The sequence below is a fragment of the Sinohyriopsis cumingii genome, chromosome 15 (assembly GCF_028554795.1).
Source record: "Sinohyriopsis cumingii isolate HCF-2022 chromosome 15, ASM2855479v2, whole genome shotgun sequence".
Lineage (NCBI taxonomy): Eukaryota > Metazoa > Mollusca > Bivalvia > Unionida > Unionidae > Sinohyriopsis > Sinohyriopsis cumingii.
The window spans coordinates 94,567,080-94,588,545 of NC_142975.1; the positions used below are offsets into that span (position 1 = coordinate 94,567,080).

The 21,466-nt window shown below is 35.7% G+C and overlaps 1 protein-coding gene across 1 annotated transcript; it reads left to right on the forward strand.

Moving 5' to 3' along the window:
• The first annotated feature begins 2,839 nt into the window (after positions 1-2,839).
• Positions 2,840-7,127, forward strand: LOC149782341 (uncharacterized). The gene is made up of 2 exons (XM_089933719.1): positions 2,840-2,984; positions 4,957-7,127. Exons 1-2 carry the CDS (start codon positions 2,879-2,881, stop codon positions 6,810-6,812), a joined length of 1,962 nt encoding a protein of 653 aa, XP_089789845.1. The 5' UTR covers positions 2,840-2,878; the 3' UTR covers positions 6,813-7,127.
• Positions 7,128-21,466: the final 14,339 nt, after the last annotated feature.

The following is a 21,466-nucleotide window of genomic DNA, read 5'->3' on the forward strand; positions in this document are numbered from 1 at the left end:
TCTAACTAATAAAAGAAATCAAAGAAATGTAGCCTTAACAGTAGATGCATCCTTTTCATGTATAGACTTTAATAAAAACGTTTACACATCAATCGTTATTACCAGAAAAATGTGCCGATGCAGCGTCAATGGCAGAGAGGATGAGTAAATATAGCTTGTCTTTGAGCGACAGAAAGAGCCAGGATTTTCATGACCATATGGTAGCTAAGCTTTGACCTATAAATTGATCATCTAATTAGCCACAACTTCGAAAGCAATAGAATATCATTATTGAGAATTAATGAAGACGTAACAATTCTGAATCTGGATTTTGCTTTAATATCCCAGCATTTCTCAAAACGCGAGTTAAGATTTGGAGCTCCAGAGAGGCTCCTTGAGTTATATGTCAGGAATCGATAGGACTACGTGCATGACTTACGACATCCAGGCGTAAATATATTTGACTAATATTTTAATCATCCAGTTCCCATGTAGAATCAGACTAGTTATATCCTTTATCTTTTCATCCCATTTTTTCACGAGTTTCCAAGGTATTGGTCAAAATGTTTTTCTTTATACTCTTATTTTTAATATTTTTCTTTTTCCGCTATACCCCAGCCTTTAGTAATTTTGCATTTTTACTTAGTCGCATACATCTATAGTTTGATCTGAAATAGCAATATAATTATGTTCTCTTCCATTCGATTCTTTCATTTTCAAGAGTACAAACTGAGCTTGGCTTTGTGAGACATAGAACAAGGTTAATGCTGAGTACGGTCCGATCTAAGTAATAAATCGACAATGAATATCTTTCGAATGAACATCATCAAAGCACCAATCCTTCAAAGACGTATTATTTTCACTGATAGTTGTGCAGATTGTGTGTTTAAATGACGTTTGTAACCTAAAGAGGAATAAATTCGTATCCATATGTGGCAGATAGTATAGCGAGGGAGCTTTATTTAGATATGTGTCAATAAGTCATCACGTTAGCATCTGAAATTTTGACAAAGTTCAAGAGACATTATTTAATGATTATTTTCCATTTTATAGTTATTACACTATTTATGTGGCCATATGAGGCTGGTAGACACTGTCCATTGCTCTAAATGTTAACTGATAGCTGTGCCTAAAATACCTAATTATGATTTCAAATAGCAAGCAATTTTATTAATGTGTTTAGTCAACAAACAAGCTCTTATGAAATAACCATTACAAATGTACAGGAGGCTACATACACTATATACACATATGCTTTCATACCAATGCTGTCGGGCATTTCTGCACACATAAGGTTTCAGTCTCCAATACTGAAGCAAAATGCACCCCGAATCAGACCGATTGACGAAAATAAAATACGGCTATGCTTACCATTTGAAAAGAGGTCATTGTGTCCAGAATATTCAAAATACTATTAATTTTTGACACAGGAGATACCACCCCAGTGTGTTCCTGATATGTTGGCCATTCTGCGCACAGTTTTGAAAAGACGTAATATGTATCCATCGGGCTATATAAATGAAATAGATTACTTCGGACTATTTATGCAAGCAGTTCAGTCGAGTAATTAGGTCAGGCTTATAGCGAGTTTTACAAAATTCAATGTAAAAATGCCAATAAATGGCAAGAAATATTAAGCAAACATTTTATAAAAAAAAGCTATTATGTGGAAGACAAACAACAATGAAGATTATGTAATGTGTTTACAACGTCTTGTTGATGGGGAAACATTACTAACGGATCTCGAAACACACTATACGCCGGGGAATGTCTTGAGAATTTATGTTCTAGCGGCAAATTGGAAACTTGGATTAAAATGCAGTATTGTTTCAAGGGATATAGTTCCATCTTTTATATAATGTATTATTTGTATGATTCTAAAAGATGCACAGTAAATCGGATTTTCAGGGTTACCGGTTCAAGAAGGTCATGGAGTGGGTCTTCATGTTGACATTTAGAAATGACATTTTTATATGCATTTGTAGTCTTAATGTGGGATATTTTTGCACACTTTATAAATATCACTTTCTTTAATTAAAGCACGATCGTTCTTTCTTGATATAAAATGAAATTTTGAATAAAAATAACACGTGGTTCAATGTTTACAGAAATGACGTATCGTTGCGCAGAATTACCCGACGAGCAGAATTACCCGACATGGTGGTATATATATATATATATATATATATATATATATATATATATATATATATATAAAAGCCATAGAGGTCATATGTTCAGGCCAAAATAGTCACTGATGTTTGGGTGAGTGATAACCTATCAGCAAGATGTTTAAGGAATCATGACAAACATAAAATGTTCCTATTTTGTCCCTAGTCAGTTGAGTCACAAACCTTAAGACCCTAAGAATAAAATCTTGAAAATGCTAATAAGCTTATGCATGTGTTTGCTGCGCAGGAAATGCATTTCCATATTGATAAAAGCGTAAATTATATTTTTTAAAATGACGTTGCATGCATGAATCAAAATGTCAAAAACTTTGAATGCTCGATTTGTTTCGACTGGCACAAAAGTCATATGGTCACGTGATTATAATATTGCATGTATTTGACGTAGTGTTTGATTTATATATGATACAGTCTCTATCTTTGAAAAGCGATGACCAATGTTGAAGGAATTATAAATCACTTTAATTTATTCCTGTAAGGAACTTCGGATTAATAATACATTAAGTGACATGAGTTTAAGCTGACATTGATAGACTATGACATATGGAAGTACAATTAACGACATTTGAAAAAAAAATATTTTCTTTTCTTGGATTTATCATCACGAATAGTATTTTCCTCCTTACACTAAATATATATAAATAAGACAAATCGCCTGTCCCATCGCAACTATATAAGCACCTTGGTCAATGGACACCAGTCGGTCCTGAATGAATTGTCGAATAGAGGTCCTTCCTTGCAAAGTGCCACCCACCATGAAGCTAGAGCTGATTTTTCTCGCTATCTGGACATTTCTACTCTCTCCTTACGCAAACGGTAGGTACAAATAGCTAACTGGACATTTCTACTCTCTCCCTACACAAACGGTAGGTAAAAATAGTTTTCTTTCTGTTTGTCTTTTCTTCTATTGAATGTAAACTTGGTGAATCTTTCAAATTCATCAATTTAGAAGAATTTGTATATCAGAGTGATAGGTTTCACCATCTGGAGAGAAGATACTTTAACTCTGTCTGGTATATGGTGGGCTACATTTACTTTCTCTTCAGGGTGGTAATTTCCAACATTATTAATCTTGATTTGAGCATATATTCATTGCACTCATCCATGACATCAACAAAAGATTTTGTCTTGAAACTATGGTTCAACTCGTGGCAAAACTCACCACATAAAAGTCCTCTTATTTTCTTTAGCAACGGTCTTTTAATTCCATTTTTTAAAACATGATGAAGTTCTTTACTTGACTTTTGTGCATTCTTTATTCAGGAGTCTCCTGAGTCCAAATATAAACAAAGTCCATATAATGTGCAAATATTGATCACAGTCACATCTCCTTAAAATGAAGGTGCAGTGCTGATAAAGATGAAGATCCAGACGATCTCCAGGTTTTATAAATATGGCATGAACAGTGTCAGAGAAATCATCTTTATAACACAAAATGTTACATATATCGATGAAATGTGACCTATGGGCTATAGTGACCTATTTTTGTGAAAATGTTCAGTACTCATGCAGATGAATTTCTTCTTCAGTGTATATGATTCTAGGAATGATACTGCGTGCATACGTTGAAATAAATAAATTTAAGATATAGTAGAATAATTGTGATAATAACCTAAACGTTAAACTTAAATTTTAGTAGGCTTAGATAATAGTACAGCATTAGCTTTCTTGGCCACATCCCAGGTGGCCGGTACAATTAAACCTGTTTTTCCAAGATACTGATACTACCTTGATGGAGATGACATGAGTTGTGCCGTCATATTCTCTTACTACTATGGCACTCATATTCCACATTAGTACGCGGTAAAATGTTATAATGCAGCCTTTGCTACGTCTGATGTCGCGCTTGATTAATACAGGTTTCTACGAGCAACAGTTTCGACTGATATTTTGCCATATATGCGCCTGATTACCAGTTATATCTTTCTTTTATCTAAACAATCTTAACAAAGTAATATAAATTGTTTCTTTATAAATATATTACAATGTAGAGGTTTTTGTTTGACACTCGTCCTCAGATACCGATACATCTTTGGTTATGCTACACGAGTACTATCAAGAATCAGTTATTCAAATAAATTTACCCTGTAATTCATTTACACTTCACAGTTACAACTTTTCAGGAACATAAACCTTGAAACATGTTAGCCAAATAATATATGAGAACAGAAAATTGATTACTTTAAAAATTGGGCAGTATACATACCTGCAAACATTTTCGTTAGCTTTTACATAGGTATTTGTCACTAGTGGACATTAGGTTTCGTCTTTAAGAATCCTGTTTTCTTCGAAATGTGTTGTAATTAAACATGTGCTCATCGAGGATTGTATGAAATTTAAAACTGCACGTTTAACAACAATCTCCGCTGATATGCACGATCCGAAATCATAATATATAGTCTAAGTAAATAGTAGTCTTTTTGGGAAGATTTCTTGAAGTTGACAGTTTGTCGTACCTTTGTGGTCTGTTTTACAATCCTTCTTAAAATGTACGAATGTTGAGTGCGTTGCTTTAGATGATACCTACATTCGACATGACATCTATTATCAAGACACAGTACTTGAATGTAGCAGTTCTACTAGGAATTAAGGAACCTACAATGATTTGATTACTTCGTATAACTAAAATCTAAGTCATTTGAATATTTTATATTATGTTCACTCTCGTTCTCTCTCTCTCTCTCTCTCTCTCTCTCTCTCTCTCTCTCTCAGTTTCTCCAGGAATTCCTAATTAATGCAAGATTCTATAAAATCTTGCTTCTTACGATTTATTGTCTTTTTATTACAGGACAAATACCTTATAAAATAAACAGCTACAGCGTTGGAAATAGTGGAAATATAGGCGGATTCGCAAGTTTTGGGGGACATGGAGGACAGTGGGGCACTGCTGGACAAGTGGAACTTTCAAGACTGGTGGGTGCAGGCAGTGGATTCGATCCAAGCTTTACACATACCAGCTGGAGCCAATTCAACGGTAGGGTAGGAGGAGTGAGCGGTGGTATTGGCGGAGGGATTTCAGCAAATGCTAAAGGAGCTGGTCATTTAGGAAACTTATTTGGCGGTGGACAGTTAGGTGACGTTCAACCGGACTGGAACGTTGGTGGTGCTGGTAGCTTGGATGGTGTTTTAAAGGGAGGATTAGGGTCAAGTCTGCAGAGACTAGATGGTGCATCAGGGTTCAGGAAACCAGTAGGCCCTTACGCAGATAGAGGACACTACCATGATCAGAAAGTAAGTTACAGTTACAACAAGAAGGATGATTACGATAATAAATACGACAAAGATTACAAGCAAGACTATGACAAAAAGGGATATGATAAATATTACGGATATGACGACAAAAAGAAGGGTTACAGCAATCATAATTATGACAAAAATGGATATGACAATAACCAACATAGCAACGTAGGATACGACAGAGTAGGATATAGTCATTATAAGAAAGGATACGGCAACAAAGGATATAGCAGTCATGACAATGTACACAATAAAAAAGGATACAGCAATTATCATAATGGATACGACAAAAAGGGATACAGTAACGATCAAAAAGGATACGACAGTAATATATACGATAACAATAATAACTACAATGTATACGACAATAAAGGATATAATGGAAATTCCTACAGTGGATATGACAGAAAGGGATACAGTAATTATCGTGATGGATATGACAAAAAAAGATACAGTACTTACGACAAAAATGGATACAGTAATCATCAGGGTGAGTATTACCCAAAAGGATTCAGTAATTACGACAAAAAGAGTTACAATAAACATCATAATGGATACAAAAAAAAAGGATACACTAATTACGAGAACAATGGATACAGTAATTATTACGATGGGTACGACAACAACGGCTACAGTAATTATGACCAGAAGGGTTACAGTAATCATCAAAATGGATACGACAATAAGGGATATAATAATTACCACAATGGATATGACAAAAAAGGATACTATAAAAAGGGTTCCGATCAGTACAACATCTACAATCGCTACCACAAGAGAGGGTATAGAGGAAGTGGACACGATGGATACAGCAACAACGGATACAGTCACGGAAGAAGGTACGATTACCATGATGGAAACAGACATAATGAAGATTATTCTGGAAGTTATAACAACCGATATAATGGTTACAGACCTGGCTACTATCAAAGAGGAAACCAAAAGTATGACGACTACGGTTACGATAAGAAATACGACAAGAAGGACTATGGATACGATAAGAAATACGACAAGAAGGACTATGGTTACGATAAGAAATACGACAAGAAGGACTATGGATACGATAAGAAATACAACAAGAAGGACTATGGTTACGACAAGAAATACGACAACAAGGACTATGGTTACGATAAGAAATACGACAACAAGGACTATAGTTACGACAAGAAATACGACAAGAAGGACTATGGATACGATAAGAAATACGACAACAAGGACTATGGTTACGATAAGAAATACGACAACAAGGACTATGGTTACGATAAGAAAAACGACAACAAGGACTACGGCACAAATGATTACTGGTTTGGAGGGCAGCAGTTCAGAAACTTGGGTAGCAGGTTTCAAGGGTTCAGATCTGGTCCTTACTCTAGTCCTGGCTACTATGACAATACGAAAAAGTATTAACTGTTATTTCAATAAAATACTAATGCACGTATACTTTCAGCCTTATGACAAAAATCTTTGACGAAAATGAGAATTGAGTATGAGACTAGTATTTAAGTAATTATATTGATAAGAAGCAACCACTTTTACATCATTTTGTTGTTAACTTGCATAAATATTTACATCTATTGACTTCAGGATTGCACAAATGTCGCCCATTTAGGTTCGTTCCATTACAATGTTATCAGTTACAATTAACTTTAAGTGTTTGCCTAGTCTGAAATAGAATGTACTTCAACACAAGAGAATCACTAATAAATACGTGTTGCTAATGTCGTTCATGTCTGTTATCTTATTTTCTGTCCGTATGTCTAGGCCTAAAGACAAGGAATAACACAATTTTCCTTGCCCATTAAGTGACTCAAGGAAAATATCACAACTAATTTTACCGAACATTATATAACTGGATTGTCTGATAAGAAGGACCGGTCCTTAGGTGATGGATCGATCAGTCATTCTGATTGTAGGATGATATATGCCGAAAAACAAGAATTCACTTCTATTTGGTCGCAAACATCCCTCGTAAGCACTTAGCAATAAAGTACAAATATAAGTTGTATTTTTATAAAAGAACAGCAACGTACCTTTGGAACATTTAGTGTACATTGCAACTGACTCAAGCACGAATCTACCTAGCAAAATGTTGGCACCTACATGCATAGTGCGAATTCGACATTGGTTGCTTACGTAAAGAAGCTGTTCCATTGCTAATGTTCGCTTTAAAAATAACAGCGCAATCTTATCCATTTAACCGTATACCAGTGCGTATAGTGGAAAATCCAGGATGAATAAAAATGCGATATTAATAAAATGCGACGATTCCTAGATGACCTAAGAAACAATAGACTTTAATTTAAGAATGGATTTCAATAAAAATAGGTATGCTAGAGGTCAGAAACTGAACACAAAGAACCACAGCAAATAACGGCTAGTATCCAGTCAAGATGTCCCATCGATCCAAATTTTTCCTGCACCTTTATCCAATTTTAGATCATTTTTTCAAAGACCTCTTTTTCTTTCTGTTTTATTTACCCAATATCTGTTTAGCCCAATTATCTTTAATCTTGCTCACCTCTTCTTCCAGTACTTTTCTCATCATTTCTCCTTTCTTTAATTGATCTAGCTCTCACTTTTCAAAAGAAAAACCGTGTGAAATTCAGTATGTCTTTCAAAAACAACTTACTTTGATCACATTATCAAGGGCCTTCTTCAATGTTCCCACTCTCACATATTAGGCTAAATGAAGCCTCTTAACGAGTCTACTTCCTCCTTTATCATGCACTTCGCTAGATACCTTTGCTATTTTGATACCTCCATTCATCGTCAAGCCTTTCCACTACATAGTAGCCAGACGTACTTACTTATTTACTTACTTACTTACTTACTTTGGATTAAAGTTTTTTTCGCACAGCCGTGAATGTACCACTGTTTTATGTCTGCACAGCAGGCTGTTTATTTACTCATGGGGAAAGGAATTCAAGCCACTTCCCCCAGGTTTGTATGTGCTCAAGGAGCACTTTAATTGAAGCCATCAGGCAGTGGGACTAGGAGTAGTTCCTAACTTTCTGAATGGAGTGCTTTATAGGAGAGTGGGAATATACCCAGCACACACTCAATTTTTCAGTCAGTATCTACCGAGTATCCTATGGTGTGTATGAGTGGGAATATACCCATCACACACTCATACTTATGTAGGTAGCGCAAAGGGCGTGCACTGCACGCTGATTGATTTTGATGTCCGGCCGAGGCAAGGAACGAGAGTGTGGAAAGGTCAGGTCCATTGTATTTTGGTCTAAATTTGTCGTCTTACACAATTTGGAATAAAAACTATGTGATTTTTGTTTCGTTTTAGAATTAAGACGAAGAGAGGTACATAGGTGACAGCTTTATTGAGATAGATTGCCACCTTGTGCGGCTGGTCATGATGGTCTTTGGACTTTTAGACCACCTTGTATGTTGGATTAAGTTTGGGGTCATATGACCTGGGTGTTTTCTATTTTGATTGCAGTCTTGTGCTGCCGGGCCTAATGGTCTCTGATGTGTAAACCACCTTGTAAGTGCTAATGTAGGGTTTTACTTTCCTAGTGATGGTAATTATATTGCCACTTTGAGTGGCGGGGCCTGATGGTCTTGGGTGTTGGACCACCTTATAAAATCTAGTTATAGGGACTTATTCGATGTTTTAAGTGTCCGAAAACCCTTGCTAGAATTTTAGCTGTCACCTTCGGCTAGAGAGTTTTCGAGTCCTGAGAGGTATTGTGTTATTAGTGCCCATGCCGGGGTGTTGGTAGTTGTTAGAGAAGTTGGGGGTCAGAGTAGAATAAGGAAGAACTAGGTTGAAAAAAAAATATATTTTTAACTTATTTGGGGAGTTAGCAAAAGCAGCCTTCTATCCCCCCTTTGTGGTTGGTCTGGGCTCGCGCACAGGTGATAACCATATCAGAAGGACATGCATGCCCTCACTTCTAATCAGTGGATTCGGACTCTGCTGCCAATCGTCCAATAAGTTGATGTATATGTTTACCTGCGGGTACGTTTGGTACTAATTTGTTGCTGAATGTTTGGTGGGGGTTGCATTTATTGTTGGTTACACGGTTGGGGTGTGTATTGAGGTGGGTTGATATTCTAGCTACATATCTTGCTAAAAACTCCTGCCTTTTTACGTGCAGTTTTAATTCTCCAGTCAGAATTTGGGGCTTAGCTAGGGATACAGATGGCAGAGTGCCGGTGCATATTATTAGTGCTTTTCCTTGGATCGTGTCTAATTTTTTTAAGCTGTTTTTGTGGTGCCGAGTTATATATTTGGCACCCGTAATCTAATTTTGATCATATTAATATTAATGCCCTGTATATTTTTAATAGAGTTTCTTGATTGGATCCCCAAGTGGTCCCTTTAAGATGTTTTAGTGAGTTTAGGTCTTTATTACAACAGTTTACTAGTTTGTCTTTATGATGTCCCCAGTTACGTTGTTCGTCAAAGTACATACCCAGAAACCTAATGTAATGATTTTATTTTGTATGGTAAGTTTAGAGTATTTTAATTTCGTCTGACGTTTGGCTGTAAATAGTACTGCAATGGTTTTTTCGTGTGATAGTTTCAACCCCCATTTAACCGCCCATCTCCCTATTTCGTTCAGACTGTTTTGAATTTTACTGATGATTTTGTGTCTTTCTGGGTCCACTGTCGTCCGCAAATTGTGATATTTCAATTCGGTTTGAAGTTAGATTTTGATCGAGTTCATTTATCATGATGTTAAAGAGTGTGGGGCTGAGTACGCTCCCTTGCGGAGTACCGTTTTCTAGTGGACATAGTTCAGAACAATATCCCCTACTCTTGTTATTATTTTGCGGTCGGTTAGAAGGTTTTCTATAAAGTTTAACATTCGTCCAGTGATTCTAAGATGGTTTCATTTGGCTACTAGCCCTTTGTTCAGACGAGGTCGAAAGCTTTTTCAAGATCTAGGAATACTGCTATTAAATTTCTGTCTGCTTTGCCCTTGGAATTTAGTCATATTTTGATTGCCGCTTCTGATCGAATAAGTTGATCCTTTGTGGACCTTTCATTTTTAAATCCGCATTGATTATCAGATAATAGATTTTTACTTTCCAAGTGGTATTTAAGGCGATTAGTTATTACTGTCTCCATAATTTTGAAGATATTGTTAGAGAGGGTGATGGGTCAATAATAATTTATATCTTTTGGGTCTTTTCCTTGTTTACAGATTGGGATTACTGTGGCGTGTTTCCATTTATCAGATAGTTGACCTACAGCCCAGATTTTGTTAAAAGCTTTAGGATAGAGTTTGTAATGTTTCCAGGCAGGTGTTTGTATATAATATAACTTATTTGATCTTCCCCTGGCGATGTTTCCTTTTTAGATAGAGCTTATAATGTTTCCAGGCAGGTGTTTGTATATAATATAACTTATTTGATCTTCCCCTGGCGATGTTTCCTTTTTAGATCCTAAGGCTATTTCCCATTCATATAAGGATATTTCGCTGTTTAGGTTGGATTCTTTTATACCTAGATTTTTAACGAGATGTGAATGGGGCTTGTCCCACTTAATCCCTATGTTGTGGAAAGGCTGGGGTGTGGTTTAGGTTACTACTCATTGCAGTAAAATGGTTTGCAAGTTGGTCTGCTTTTTTCCTTGTTTGTGATGGCAGCTGCTAGTTTTGGGGAGATGTTTACTGTTTTTCCCCTAATTGATTTTATTTCATCCCATACTTGCTTGGAGCTGGTTTTAATATTGATATTAGAGCAGAAATTTTGACAAGATCTTTCCTGTGCCTGTTTAATGTTTAGTTTTAGGGGTTTCTTTCCATTTTTTATAAGTTGAGAAGTCTAAAGAGACGCCTTATCGTTTAAATTTTTTAAGTGCCTTTCTTTTTTTCTTTATGCTCCTGCTTGCACAGATTATTATACCATGGTACTGTTTGTGTGGTTTGTGTATCACTTGTTTTAGGAACGTTGGAGTGGTTGCTGCTTGAATTGTATTAATTACGTTTTCATAAAATATGTTTACATACTCATTTTCTAGGTTATCTGTGTTAATATTTTTAATTGTATCTTGAATGATTCCCAATCAGCGTAGCAATATTTCCATCTAGGGTATTTGTTGATGGGTTATACTGGACCGCCATCTGCAGAGTGATGAGGATTGGAAAGTGGTCAATACCTAGCAAGTCAGTTTGATCCACTCTCCAATCTATCATCTAAGTTAGTTTAGGCGAGCATATTGTTAGGTCGATGGCAGACAGAGATCCATCCTCCAGGTTTAATTGAGGTTTTGTAACGTCATTAAGGATGGTCAGGTTGGATTCGCAGCCCACGCTTCAAACAACCTGACTCTCTTGTGCTCTTGTCTGCCCCATCCCCACCCCCAAAGCGCATTGTGCGCATTGAAATTCCCGCAGATGTTATCTAATAATTTTTTGTTAGTTATTTGCGTAAAGGTCGCCAAATTAAAAACGCTAGTTTTTCAACTAGAATCGTATATGTTACTAATTTGAAAACTACCCCTCCCGGTTTGGATTATTAGGGATTGTAATTCAAAGTTCTCGTTACTGCCTGGTGTGGGTATTATGTTGACTTGGGTAATATTTGATAGGCTTTCTAAGATAAAAATGGCTAGGACCCCTCCCTGTCCATGATTACGACTTTTAAAGTAACTTGGGGTGACACCTGGGAGTTTGGGTAGCTGCTTGGTTTATTCTGTGATCTTACTTTCCTGTATGCAAAAGATATCTGTCTTCAGAACTTGGTTTTGTAATTTGATTTTTAATTCATTAATATTACTTGTGATACACCTACAGTTTCATTGCCATATTATTAGATTATTTTAGTTGTACTATTCATAATTGTATGTGGTCTCTTAAATTTGTTATTGAGTTGGGGGTAGGGTATTTTAGTTAGTATCTGTTTGATGCGGCCTAAATATTGCTCAATGTTATGTTTGCTTGGAATTAGGCTGTTAATAGTTACTTTAATTATTTCCTGAATAATCTGTTCAAGTGTTTGATTTTTCTTTAGCTGTTGGGGGGAGGGGAATGATTATCTTTATCCTGTTTGGGCCCTAGGCTTATGTGGGCTTGGTCTTTGGTTTTTTAGTTTGATTTGGAAATTCTTACGACCGCTTTGATTTGTATGCTTCAAACACAGACGTGAAGGAAAATATCCCTACACTCACTTCACATATCATCTACTATCCAGACAGAAGGGAAGAAAAAAATATTATATACATTCCACAAAATCCAAATATATTATCTACACACGGGAAGGGGAAAAACAAACCCAAAATATAGTATCCACACAAAGGAAGGAGAATAAAAAACCCCAATCTACTATCCACACACGGTGAGGAGAAAAACGAACGCCAAATATACATTCTACAGACGGGAAGGAGAAAAAACAAAAACAATATCTACCATCCACACAAACGTACGCGAACGCATACAAACACACATACACAACGTACGCGTCCGTGCGTGTATGTGTATCATTATTTGTGTGCGTGAGCGTACGTGTGTGTGTATGTGTATGTTTGTATGTGTGTTTCTATGTGTGCGCGCGTACGCTTGTTTTTGCAAGTGTAAGTGTGTGTGTTTGTAAGCATGTGTCGGCTTTTGTTTGTCCCTACAATACTCCATTTATCCCTATCGAATTCATTTCACCTACCTAGCCACAGTAGCGCGCATTCAGGTTAGCCACTTGCAACATTGTGCCATCATTCCCCTAGTGACCAGTACAGTGACGTCACTAAAGCAAGATATTTTGAGGCTATCAATGTAGACGTGGGGGTATCCATTGCAATTTCCACAAGATGTATCAATCAACAGATACCAGGGTTTTCAAACAGATCGCCACACAAGTTGTGACTATAAATAGTTGGTTTTTCCTAGGAATTTCAACAGGTTATAGCTGTAAATTGATCCATGGGTGTTTATTTGCGATAGTCACACAAGTTGAGACTATAAATAGTTACTATGTTTATTCATTTTAGTCTAACCCAATGTAATCTAATGTTCGGGAATATGTTTAGTCTCCTTTAAATTCTGGGACAATTCGTAATTGTAGCGTTACTTTTAGTCATATCCATTTTGGCATTCGTCTTTTCCTTCATTATAGCTATTTATAGCATTATTACAGTTATGCAAATTTATGAACACTGCCAACAACATTTCAGGTCTAGGTAATTCTTTATATATAAATATCGGGCTTGTATTAGTATATGTCTGTCTCTATCTCTGTTGTGTTTGACATCTACCATCCTTGCCCCTAGACAGGCCCTATATAATTTGTCAATTGGCACTATATAGTATATAGGGTCAATCCATGTTCAGAGTCCCCATGTCACTAGATAGCCCCATGTTCAATTCCCTTTTTCACTAGGTAGTAAAAATTCATTGTCACTATGCATTCCTTATGTTCAATCCCCCTTGTCCCTATACAGTCTCCCTATACACTACCAACATATATTAAACTTTATCTTGTCCCGCTATAGCCCATCCATGTTAAATTTCCCCATGTTAAATTCCCATTGTCCGTATATCTTGCTACCCGTATTTAATTTCCTCATATAGTCTCACCATGTTAAATTCCCTTTCTGTACGTATAGGTCAAACGACCAAATTTGACATAGAAGTCCCATTGTCCGCATATCGTCCCATGTTCAATTACAACGAAATTTTGAATAGGCTATACCGCTTTAGAAAAGTATACGCTGCTAATTTCAGGTAAGACTAAGTCTCTTCATAGCGACTCTCCCATCAAACAATTAACTTGTAATTCAAGATAATCGACTGCCAAGTGAAAACTTCACAATATCGTTAGAATATAGATTTCGTATCGGTGAATTTAGTTAACTTTAGTGTAGCGATTTTCCCCTGCATCTTAAGTCGGCCCTTTTTATAAGTATTCCCGCATTATGCATTGTATAGTTCAGTTAGTAATAGACTCGTCTTGTTAGCGTGATAAGTCATGTGGTGTCAATGTATATGGAAACCTGAATCGTGATTCTGATGTGTATAATCCTCGGAAAAAGAAGACTAGAGAAGCAATAACTAAAGAAGATAATAATCGTGAGGTACTTAGTGTAATGCATAGGCTAGAGGTGAAGTTTATGGAGAAAGCTATCCACGACTTTAGAAATATTAAAGACAAAAATGGAATCGGTGCCTTTATCTAATTCGTATAGACAAGCGTGAGGACTCAAGAAGATTTATCAGGTGCGTTGATAACCAATCTCTCAGTAAAAACAGAGGACGAACAGCAAGGGAGAATTTTCGCAACCAAAGTTGTAAATATGTATTTATGCACGCCTCCTTTAATTTCACTATGACAATAACTCTCAGCCAAAACAATTTTATTTTCTATATTGAACTCCTGTAGCTGTTCTCTGTGAAATTTGGAGGTTCTTTGTACATCCGAAACTTCCACAACCAGAAAGAGCAGCAAGGATATTTTAAGTGTGTGTGTGTGTGTGTGTGTGTGTGTGTGTGTGTGATTTGGATTTTTAACATAGCTTTAACATTTTTTCAGTCTTATCGCTACGATATGTGCAGTGTGGCAGTTTATAGTGATATCTACCACTGGGGCATCATGCCACAGACATGTAAATAATGTCCCACCCAGTCACATCATCCTGACACCAGGCCGACCTGTCCTAACACTTACCTCTGAGCGCCAAGCGATGCAGCTGTTTGTACCATTTTTATAGGTCTTTGGTATGACTCGGCCGGGAGTGGAACCCACGACATCCCTTCCGCATCTGAGGCGGACGCTCAAACCTCTAGGCCACCGGAGCGGTAGAACATTTTAATATCCTTCTCGCCATTGATGAAGTATAATCATGTACTATTTTTGTAGTGAGAAACTTAAAAGATATGCTTTAATCTCTACCAAAAGTTTGATTCAACTATTCATAAACTATTAATTAAGTAAATATTGTAGTTCATAGAGATTAACGAAGATAAATTTCGTATTGTTGAGTACAGAGGTTCTCGCGATCTCAAATTTAAATGTAATGTTAAATTCATAAAATTGGCAAGGATTATGAGGACTGTACTTTTTGTTTAAAAATGGAGTTTTTGTTTTAGGGATAGGGATATTAATGACAAGGCAGATATTGTAACTTTATGAAAGGGACAATACGATGCTAAATGCAGACAGAAATGTTAGTTTGGTCATCAAACAAAATAGGGCATTTCATTTTAGTTCATTTAATGTGAAGGCTAACTCCCATTTGACCGTCTCTAAAACCTTTCAACCATTTATTTTCCCACAGTAATTTATTGTTTGTCCCATCGACTGTGTTTAACACGGGACTCATCTACATCAGACAAACTCACTTTTTCCTTCAAATTCATAGTACGCTGTTACAAACGGACATATAGACATGATATATGGACATACATACATACGTACATACATACATACATACATACATACATACATACATACATACATACATAGAGAGAGATTCATGCATCTGATGATATTGTGGTATGCCACCCCGACTGTGGTCATAAATGCCCCACACACACACGCCCAAAATTTCCAGCGTTTCCGAGTATTATTCGAGGACTGATCTCGTGTGGTTCACTTCTGTCTGTTCAATGTTCCATCAGGAGTCTCCCCATCACGGAGAACAGCTGGTCCCAAACCTTCAAAATGACCTATGCAGCATGGTCCCTTGGACAAACATCACCATTGACTCCCAGTATCTGGATCAAACGACCCAACGGTGTTACATGCATCTCTGTACTAAGTCAAATACACTAACCGACACGTTTAATATATGAAAAAAAGTGTTAAGTGTGAATGCAGTTAAATACCCTATGCATGTGTTTTACATTAACACACTTTCCTCCACATTAACCTTTCGTTAAAATAATAATCACGTTCTGGCTGATTATGTCTATGACAGGAATAATCTCTTTAATATGATTATATTCAACTTGTCTGTTAAGTTATAAAATGTTCAACATGAGATAGATATATTCTGTTCGATAGCATTAGCACACCTGAAGATTGTTACTAATGTGGCAAACCATCCACTACCAGGGAGATGGGTAAACGCCACCTCCACCCCCATAGGTCATCGTACTGGACCTTGTTGATGCTTCAGTGAATGGACAGAAAGCATATTTTTGAAATCAACGATGTTAAAACAATACGTCCCAAGTAATGATGCACGAGACAGCGATATCTAATTTACATTTATACTCATACATAATCCGAATGGTATTTTCAGGCTCTCAGTGTCGTTATACACACACACACACACACACACACACACATATATATATATATATATATATATATATATATATATATATATATATATATATATATATATATATATATATATATATTTAAAGAAGTTTCAGAAACGGAGTCGCTGTTTTAATGTTGTTTATTATGTTTTGGGTGTTGTTTTAATTCTGGTCAAATCCATCACATTATATAAATCCTGTCCTTATCAAAGAAGTCGATCTCTTTAATGTGGCAGATTTAGGAAGCATTTAAAGTTGATTTTCAATTTATCATTTTATTTTATTTCATCTCAGATTACGGTACATGTTTAATGGTTATTAAGTGTAACAAATTTGTTTTTGTGTAAAGGCTTTGTATATGGATGTGACGCATTGGATTTCTTTAATTTTTCCTGTTGAATTAAAAAAAAATATGTATATATATTTGCTCTGGTGCACGCTGTGATTGTACATGTATTTTTATATCAGTTATTTTCTGTTTAGCATGAAGCAATACAGTCTCAGAATAAAATAATGCAGCAAGTGTACAAAGAGAGGAACTTACTGATTACCAAACAGTCAGTAATGTCAGAAAGACCCAATAAGTTCACAAGCCCTCATAGGTGTTCGGGCTGAAACTGTATATCTCACAGATTTCAATTTAAGAATAAACATTTCCCAGCAAAAGCAACGTATGAAAAGTATCTATTATATGTATTCCTTAAAAATCTTAGTAAAATACGAACGTATTAGAAATCGGTTGAGCAGTGCCTTACAAGTAGACTAATGCATTACTTAAAATTAATGGAGGTTTATTTTGTTTTCAATTTTCATACTTTTATTTCTCAGTTAGGAACGGATGACATGAAAAGAAGTCAGAAATAAGTCCTTTGATCACAACTGCATTTCTTAACTAAATCTGACTACAAATTTAACCCCAATGGAATGATGTTAAAACGTAATTATTTTGGAAAGAACGAGTGGACGAGTGAAACCAAGAGAAACCGGGTCGTAGGTTCCACTCTAGTTCTAGATGTTGCAGATGAATGAATATGCAAAAAAGGTGAATCGCAACATCTAAACAATAGGATCATGTATTGTTCAAAGAGTCCAGGAATGTTTGGGATTTTTTCGCAGGAATTAGTTTCTGTTCAAGTATATTCTCTTACTTAGGATAAATGCAGGTGATATAAGAAAACTGTAGAGGAAATCACAAAAATACGTTATCCTGAAAACAGTGGTGCGTAATCTCCTGCCCTCTCCCTCCCAGCCCAACCCTTTGGCCCAGTTATCATTAATGGTCGCCTCATATAAGGAATTCTCACATTTTACCCTGTAGCAACATATATTAAATAAAAAATGTACTTCAATTTATTTATTTTTCAGAATTGGGTTTGAACTTTCTTAGCATAATTTATTGGGGTGAAAGATCAAGGTCATCAAAAACCATTTTGTGCATGAATCTCTAAAATGTTGTGGTACTGTGTCACCCGTTGGAAATCTTTTTCGTTCGCAATTTTTTGATGCTGGTGTAGTTCATTGTGTGGTCACAACCTTTTCCACAGAAAGTAGGTCATTCTATATCCAATCTTAGTATTTACATAAATCTCGGCAGACATTAAACAGAGAATGTAAGAATGAATCAATTTTATTTAATCATTGTTTATGCAACAGATGCTTCTGATATCTTGCTCAGTATGATAATCCTGATATCAGGCTCAGTATAATAACTCTGATATCAAGCTCAATGTGATAACCCTGATATTAAGCTCAGTGTGATAACCCTGATATAAGATAGGTATGATATCCCTGATATCAAGCTCAGTATGATAACCCTGATATTAAGCTCAGCATGATAACCCTGATATCAGGCTAGGTATAATAACCAGATGATTCCAATGGAAACCTATGCGCTTAGATGTAATGCCCAATTTTGATAGGAAAATGTGTATCAAATATTTGAGATGAAACTGAAACTGTTAGGTAAGTCAGAATTCTTTACATATTTTGCATAATAAAAACCAATCTAGATAACAAGGTTCCCTGTATGAGTGTAATTGTAAAAACCTTCGTTGTTCAAAATAGGAACAGGGCAAAATACCGATATCGGCTAGAATTTAAATGCATATTTCCTGCTAGTACTTAAGATGGATTTAAGTTGGTACTGAATAATTCTTACTTATAAATACGATAAAACCATAAGCTTGTAAAATTATATTCTAGATCGTAAGTTATCGAAACGATATCTGTACATGAGAGACAGAAATCATGCAGACAATCTACTGATGAGGAAGTGAAAGTTTATTTGAAATATTTTGGAGCAATCCTAAGAACCGAAGGTCTCAAAAAAAAATTATAAACTATTTTTCGTGGTCTTGTTCTAAATATTTATATTATTTAGGCTAAACAAAAGAAAATTAAGAGCAAATAATATCAGTAGTTTTAAACATTCTCTTAAAAAGTGTTGTTTGCTCTCCACTGTCCATCTCACCCCTACTCTTCATTTTCATTACGTGTTATGAATGTCGTCTCGGATAAGGAATGACACATTTTACATTACAGCCAGATATATACAGTAATAGGTTTGGCACTCTCTTCTAAGCATTATAAAGGGGTAAAAGTCAAGGTCAACAGGAATATGGAACCATAATAAGAGAGCCATGTTGTACCAAAATATTTAGACATTTTTTAGTACTATACAATAAATTCTCATTGAAAACATTTTGAGGTTATCTTTTTTACTTATGTGAATTACTTCACTATGTTTTCTTTAAATTTTCAATTTAAAGTATGTGCAGCATTTGCATTTTCGTAACCATGGGGAGGCGTTGGATACCGGGGTAGATTTGTCTGTTCAATAACACCTACTTTGCGCCAAATCACTAAATCAGCCAAGAGAATATTATCTAATACAGAAAGTAAAATTATTTTGAAATCATAAAATCATTAAAAATATGAAAAATACTATTAGTCAAACCTGTTGGGACCCTTAAGGGACATGTCCACTATACAATAAATATTGATTGTTGCTACCTTAAGGTGAACTCGGTTTATATGTTTTAATTTTTTTTGAGTAAATGCGAAAAATAATTAATAGTACTAGATGCAGTAACTAGAAGCAAGCTTCTAACTATAATTTATATGCTCTTCCAGTGGCGAACCCTTGTATATTGCCATTATGTGTCGCCTTTAGCGTTTCTGATAAAATAAGGTAGGGTATTCAATATACCTGAAATAAGAACTCTGACTTCATTAACTAAGAACTCTGACTTCATTAAATAAAAATCTTACTTAATTAAATAAGAGCTCTGACTTCAGATTCCTATACATGTCAAAATAGGTTTCCTAACTTATACTTAGCATTTTTAATCCGGGTTAATGGTCATGGAGAAGGGAAAAAAAAAACGGGGTCACAATGGCACAACCAATTTGGCCTAACGTGATACAAAAATTTCTCACTTATAACCATTTATATTAAAATATTAACCTTGTTCAGTACTTGATTATGTGGGGATGACAATTTAAAATAAAAGTATATAGTATTGAGAAATCAGGCTACTAATTCTTTTATAAACGAGAGTAATATTAATACGGTTAGGAAATAGACAATAGAGAACTAAACATTTTTGAGATACACCCAATGGCTTATAAATTGGTGGAATTGTCTTCATTATACATTCATAAAATTCAATCTATGTGCTATGTTTAAAAAAAAAATATTTACTTTTATTTTGACATCCTACATTTAATTTCCTATTGGCTAAATCGCATATGGACTCTTGGTGTGAGGCTGTGGAATTAGGTGCAGACCAGTGAGTACCAGGTTTAGTAGCACGATGCTCAAGGAAATTATTTGAAATGCCTGTTTTACAGCAAAGGAAAATGTTTTTTCAACTCAAATGAATTGAAGCATGTGTGGTCTGTATTACTGATCTAACGAAGAAATTCATTTTTATTTGTTTTCTATTTTAAGATTAAGTTCTGTTGGAAAGGAATTAATGGTCTGTTCCCAACAGGGGTGGAGAAAATATGTGTATCCATGACAACTATCTCTCCATGTCTGCATTTATTTCAGTTTCATTAGCTGATTTATGAGCAATTACAATACCATTATTCATTTCAACATAGAGCAAGCAAAAATGCATATACATTCGTAATCATGGAATTATGTGTAACTAACGTGTACAGCTGACCAGTAGTTACTGCTAACTGGAACACTTGTCACATTTGTTCACATTCAAGTGAGATCGAAGTTTAAGTTCTAATAGCTCCTCTGCTCGTCATGATGTTTCATCACCAGTATCCCCTACAATAGTTATATTTGCACTAGGCACAGTTAACTTCTTGACATTTATGAACCTGATCATAGTGGCACAGGTATTGCCTTCTTGACATTTATGAAAATACCGTATGAGCACAGTTAACAACGTCTTGACATCTATGAACCTGATCATAGTGGCACAGGTATTGCCTTCTTGACATTTATGAAAATACTGTATGAGCACAGTTAAGAACTTCTTGATATCTATGAAACTGAATATATGGGCAGCGTCTGTTTGTGGTTACCATATTAATCGCCTTATTAATTTTATTTATATTTTCACTCTGAACCTAGCAGGACTGAGTTACTTTGCGCATCGGTGTTTGACAACTCCTAAATTCGCTACAGAATTGCACATATTACATTAAAATGCCAGTAATAGCTTTGTATCATATCGCAACTAAATCAGCTTTCTTGTTTCATCTCAGATGTTTGTCACATATTTCCTGCATATGCTGACCCTTCCGGTGGCCTAAGTGGTTAGAGTGTCCGCCTCCGATGCGGGAGTTCGTGGGTTCTAACCCAGGTCGAGTAACACC

What these genes read in the sequence shown, in the direction of transcription:
- LOC149782341 (XM_089933719.1), top strand. Translation starts at nt 2,879, where the DNA reads ATGAATTGTCGAATAGAGGTCCTTCCTTGCAAAGTGCCACCCACCATG. An exon ending in ACTCTCTCCTTACGCAAACG is followed by an intron (nt 2,985 to 4,956) that starts GTAGGTACAAAT and finishes TTTTTATTACAG; the next exon opens with GACAAATACCTTATAAAATA.